The sequence below is a fragment of the Dunckerocampus dactyliophorus genome, chromosome 8 (genome assembly GCF_027744805.1).
Source record: "Dunckerocampus dactyliophorus isolate RoL2022-P2 chromosome 8, RoL_Ddac_1.1, whole genome shotgun sequence".
NCBI lineage: Eukaryota > Metazoa > Chordata > Actinopteri > Syngnathiformes > Syngnathidae > Dunckerocampus > Dunckerocampus dactyliophorus.
The window spans coordinates 16,023,730-16,029,144 of record NC_072826.1 but is presented as its reverse complement, the minus strand read 5'-3'; the positions used below and the strand labels follow the sequence as shown (position 1 = coordinate 16,029,144).

The window sequence follows — 5,415 nt, the reverse complement described above, 5'->3', positions numbered from 1 at the left end:
ATCTAAAAATTATACTTTCTTGTTTTCTTTACTAGGTCTCAAAGTGACTCGCGCCAGTGCTGAAAATGAACACTGCAGTGATCACCTGTGGCGTCCTTCTCCTGCTCTTTAACCCAGCGGCGCCCATGTGCATGCCCACTGATTTCACTTTGTACGTGGAGAAGCCAGAGTGTGACTACTGTGTGGCCATCAACACCACTATCTGCATGGGATTCTGCTACTCCAGGGTATGTACTATACACTTGGTGGAGGTCTGCTCTCAGTGGCGGAGACAGACATTTTTCATTGGGGTGGCCAAGGTGAGACCATTACTCACACAGGGGTGGCAATAAGTTGATAACGGAATTGTCTAGATGGCCAGTGGGGTGGCCACACCCACCACTGGCCACCACATAGCTCCGCCACTGCCTTTGGACCGTCTATTAGAGCAGTTAATAGCTGAGCGGTGTATCAAGGACATGTTTTCAATGCATAGTTTCTGGATTCCGATCATCATCATGGCGGCATCATCAGGGCATAATACAGAAGTGCATGCCGATCGGCACTCCTGTTTTAACTCTAGATTCCTTGGTTTACATGCCCACTCATGCTGCTGCAGAGAGCTTCCAATATTAACAGATTTATGTGCTGAGTCATGCTTCAGAATTTAAGTCAAAGTCAACATCGTGAGAAAACTTGACGGAACCGATCAAAGTAATTATGGAAAACTTACCTATTGCTTGCAGTTTAAGCAAGACACAATTTTATTGACAGCTCCGCCACAAAAAAGGTAGCTCTCCCACAAAGAGTTGTGTGCTGCAGTGAAATGTGTCCAAGCGGGAACGGTGGTTAGGCTGAACTAATGTTCTGCACCACAAAGCCGCGTTATTCAAAATTGTCCACCAACCATGGGGGTGGTCACTGGGGTGGCCGGAGAGTGTCCAAGGGTGGCCACGGCCACCCCTGGCCACCCCATAGCTCCACCATTGTCTGCTCTACTCAGTGATATTCTAGTTAGCACTTCTAATATATGGCATGGCTTTTTTTTTAATCTTTCTGGGGTCAGTCATTTTTAGAAAGACCAGCGGGTCGAATTTTCTCCCTTCACCATTATTGATTTAAGGCTCTGTCATATCTTACTTGACCAAATTGCTAATATACAGTAGTCATGATTTAAAGAAAAGTGATAAATCTACCCTGGTTCAACATGCTCTACAGTATAAATACACATAACATCTGCACACATTTGTGTGCAACAGATTATGTCAAAACATATAATGACCCCAGCAGGTTTTGATACTACTGTATAGTGCCTAGCACTTTAGCATTTAGGCAATTTAGCAGTACCATATGTCTCCCCAAACTCACGGTTTTGTCAAATGCACACGTTTTAACGCCTGGTGTTTATCTGATGACTGTTTTTTGTTTTTTTACTCATTCTTCTCTGTTTTTATGTTCTTATCTCATCTTATGTTTATCTTTGTAAATGTTATTGTACTTTAACATCAATCTGCTATGTGTTATTATTGGTTGTTGGCGTCAATGTTTCAGCTTTTTCTCATTCTGCCTTCTATTTTTACCATTTTTGCTGTTTTTTTAATTTTATTTTGATTCTGCAGTGATGCAATGACAAATGAGCCATTGGCCGCAGATGGGCCATGGGCGGCACTGTGGGCACCCTTACATTTGTGGATCTTTGTTGGGGTCAGGCTTGTGGCGTCTGGATTATGAGCAAACTACAACTCTATTTGGCTTGGTGACTTAGTGTCGGGGGCAAGCGATGGTGGTTGAGGAGAGAGGAGCTGTTCAATGAGTTACAACAGTTGGTTATAACAGCTCAATGCTTGTTGCTTGCGGGGCGAGGCGAGCCAGTTTGCGTGCGCTGGTACCTCTAGCCAGGTTTTAGTGACTGGGCTCCTGGCTGGAACTTGAGGGTTGCTTGCTTGGAGAACGATGAGTCGCATGGGCGTGTTCAGTAGTCCAAATGCGTGCCTATTGGCCACTGTACGGGAGGAGAGGGCACTGAAATAATAATACTTTTGTTTTCTAATTTCTCACGATCGACCAGCAGAGTCTCAAAGATTGACTGGTTGATCACGATCAACATGTTAGTGACCTCTGGTATAGACAAACAACCATTCACACTCACATTCCCATCAATGGACAATTTAGAGTCACCAGTTAACCTACCATGCATATTTTTGGAACGCGAGAGGAATTCAGAGTACCCGGGGAGAACCCACGCACGCACGGAGGGAAGATGCAAACTGATATTTGTATGTTTTTAAGATCTTCCAACGGAGATACGAACCCACAATCTCCTGACTGTGAGGCCACCACAAGGCCACATCTAATAATATATACAGTTTAATAATGAATTAATTTTATTTTTACAATATGAAAGGTACCAAATTTATTTTTTATTTGGACTGCAAATGGCCCCCGGCCCGCGCTTTGGATACTCTGCTGTGGTCAAAGATCGTCTTAATCAGTGATTCTCAAATGATGAATCGGAACCTTAAGCAGTTTTCAGTGGGTCCCCAGTTTTGCCAAAAATGAGAATTCTGTAATGACCTGATGTCCCTGAATGCACCTGACATCTGTGCTATTTGCTTGTTATGCCACCACGAGGTGTGTGCCATGTTTATGGGTAACTAGGCCAAGCTTGAGCCCGAGGGAAAGGACATTGAGTGTGAATGTAACATGCCGTCCATCCGACACAGGCTAGATCACCTTTATATCTGATGGAGAAGAGCAGCTATAAAGACACAATCAGCATCTCACCACTCCAGCTCACAGTGTGTTGTGTGAGGAATTCCGCCCACAGTGAAGACTTGCAGATACAGTTTCATGCCCAGTTTGATCTATTCATGCCCAATTGGATCTATTGACTCAGGCTGAGGGGTGGTCTACAGAAGAAATTGACTTTTTATTATTATTAAACTTACCTGATGAGTTAATCAGAAAAAAAAATAATTTGCATATTTTGAGTACTTTTTGTTTATCTGAGGAGTTGAATCAGAGCACCAGGACTAGCTTGATTTTTTACCTCTCATCCAGGCCAAGTCCAGGTGCTGTCATTCAACTCATCAGATAAACTATGTACTGAAAACTTTTACACACCTTTTGTTCAAATAATTTTTGAAATTGTAAATGTACTGTTCCTGAGCAGGAAGAGAGCGGGTTATAATGCTCGCAACACAAAGTAATTGCCCCCTAGGCAGCAGCGTCATTGTTGCTAACAAGTCTTTTAAGTATAAGATATTTAAGACGTTTTGGTTAAAAAAATTCTGCAGTTTGCCACTTAGCATTGAGGGGTGATGGTTGGTCCCGCAGCCAAAATAGTTGAGAAACACTGCTCTGAATGACGGGACCACCCTACTGTTTTAAGAACCTACACTGAAAAAAATCTGTAAGAAGTCCCTCTATGTGGCAGCACTGTGGTGTTTTTAGGAATCTGCTGCAAAAATAGTTTCTCCCAAGTTTTGAACTGAACTCGCAGGCCAGTCTGATATTAATCCCGGTCCGAATTTGGCCCACGGGCCACAACTTGAATAGCGCTGGTGTATGGTCTAAAAACAACAAAAGCCATGGTGCCTTTGCTCTGTACTCTGTATTGGTGAGGAAAATGATATCATACTGCACAAACACCCAATGCTGAAGTACATTTTAATTGTCCCCTTATAAAATAGGAAACACTCAGCAAATGGAAATGTGCCCATATTCATGTGTAAACATACACTGTGGGAATGAATGTCATGTATAATCACTGTGTGCTGTTTGTGTATGGTCAACAGGACAGTAACATGCGGGATATATTTGGGTCGCGCTTTCTCATTCAGAGAGGCTGTACCTACGAAAGGGTGGAGTACCGCACGATCCAGCTGCCCGGATGTCCCATCTCCGCCACCGCCGCCTTCACCTACCCAGTGGCCCTCAGCTGCCACTGCGGCGCTTGCCGCACCGACAACGACGAGTGCGCCCACAGGGCTGGTGTGGGCAGGGCTAAATGCTCCAAACCGGTCAGACACATGTACCCTGGCAGCTACGTGCTCCCTTTTTGATTCCTGATTGTGTCTACATTGTCCTGTTTGCAATCGCCACCAGCCAGCTTTACTGTGCATGTGTTAGTTTGCTGTAAGGGTGTGACCCTCATGTGACTTACTGATCTTATTCTTATTTCTTTATGTGTGTGAATGTGACGCTGAGGCTCATTGTGCTCACTCTGACTGCCACTCCATTAAAGTCTCTAAATAGCTTTCAGACTAAGCTCTGCTTGACTTAATCACATCCGGTTTTACTTTCTGTTTACTACTTAAACACAGTTTACAGTGTCACCTTGACCACATTTGTTGAGGGCACGTGAACAAGAGAGCCATTATTATGGGTGAGGCTTCAAGGCAGCTGTCAAAATACTACATCCCGTAATTAATAAGGTCCAATATGTTCCTCATACAACAAATACTCCTTTTCATTGCCACGACTCCTTTTCATTTACGACTACTTCCCATGAGTAATGTGTTATATTGGACCCATCATTCTCACGGGGGGCCTGTCGGGAGGCAGCTGGAGTGTATTAATAGCACGGTCGCTCACAGTGGGAGAATGCATGATGCACATTGTCATGTGAATCTGTGACATTGCTCCCAATGTCGGCCCCATTCCCTTTGTGGTCCTTTTTTGTTGTTGTTCCCGGCACACATCTGACGGGGCTTATGTTTGGAATCAAAGCTGATTGCTGGGAAGAATGGATTGGAAATACTGATGAAAGATGGCTTTTCATGGGACGTAGCCTTGATACCTCACTGCTTTTAAAGCTTTTTTACAGGACTGTGCAAAACTTTGAAGATTTGTTGTTGTAGGGTTTTTTTTAACAATAATAAAGGTTCACTCAAACAATGAGCATTACAATTATCAACCTCATGGACTACATTAGAATAGATTAGAAATTGATTCTCTACTTACTCCAACTGTGGCCTTATTTTAGGCAGTGCATACAGAACCATCCATACACTAGGGCCTGTAGAACCTTTCACATGTAACTACTTTGTAGTAACCTCAGGGTTGGTAGTGCTGTACAGCTTATACTTTTTGATCAGCTGACCAGACCAAACCACCTGACCACTGCCTGAAATGCTTTCAGAAAGCAAATAGGGCAGTCATGGAATCCGCTGGCATCAGCCTATTTCTATTGGCCTGATCTGTGATGTGCTGATCCAGTCAGCAGTCAGGATACATTCACGGCCTCAGAGAAAAAGAAGCGAAAAGTAGAAATTTCAGGCAGGAATGAACAGACACCACCACAGAAATTTTCCGCCTGTTCGGCCTGCGACCTAAAGTTGGCTTTTGGCCCCCTGTGCAATTGAGTGTGACGCCCCTGCTTTAGTGGGATAAACCAGTTCCATTGTAAACAGAACAAGTTTCAAATGTAGCAAT

At 43.8% G+C, this 5,415-nt stretch overlaps 1 protein-coding gene across 1 annotated transcript; it reads left to right on the top strand.

Annotated features, from left to right (window-relative positions):
* Positions 1–65: 65 nt before the first annotated feature.
* Positions 66–4,043, top strand: tshba (thyroid stimulating hormone subunit beta a). Its single transcript, XM_054784275.1, has 2 exons — positions 66–227; positions 3,777–4,043. The coding sequence occupies exons 1-2, from the start codon at positions 66–68 to the stop codon at positions 4,041–4,043; spliced, it is 429 nt and encodes a 142-aa protein (XP_054640250.1).
* Positions 4,044–5,415: the final 1,372 nt, after the last annotated feature.

Excerpts from the sequence above, each read along its gene's own strand:
- tshba (XM_054784275.1), top strand. The coding sequence starts at position 66 with ATGAACACTGCAGTGATCACCTGTGGCGTCCTTCTCCTGCTCTTTAAC. Across the intron at positions 228-3,776 it reads TGGGATTCTGCTACTCCAGG|GACAGTAACATGCGGGATAT; the intron begins GTATGTACTATA and ends TATGGTCAACAG.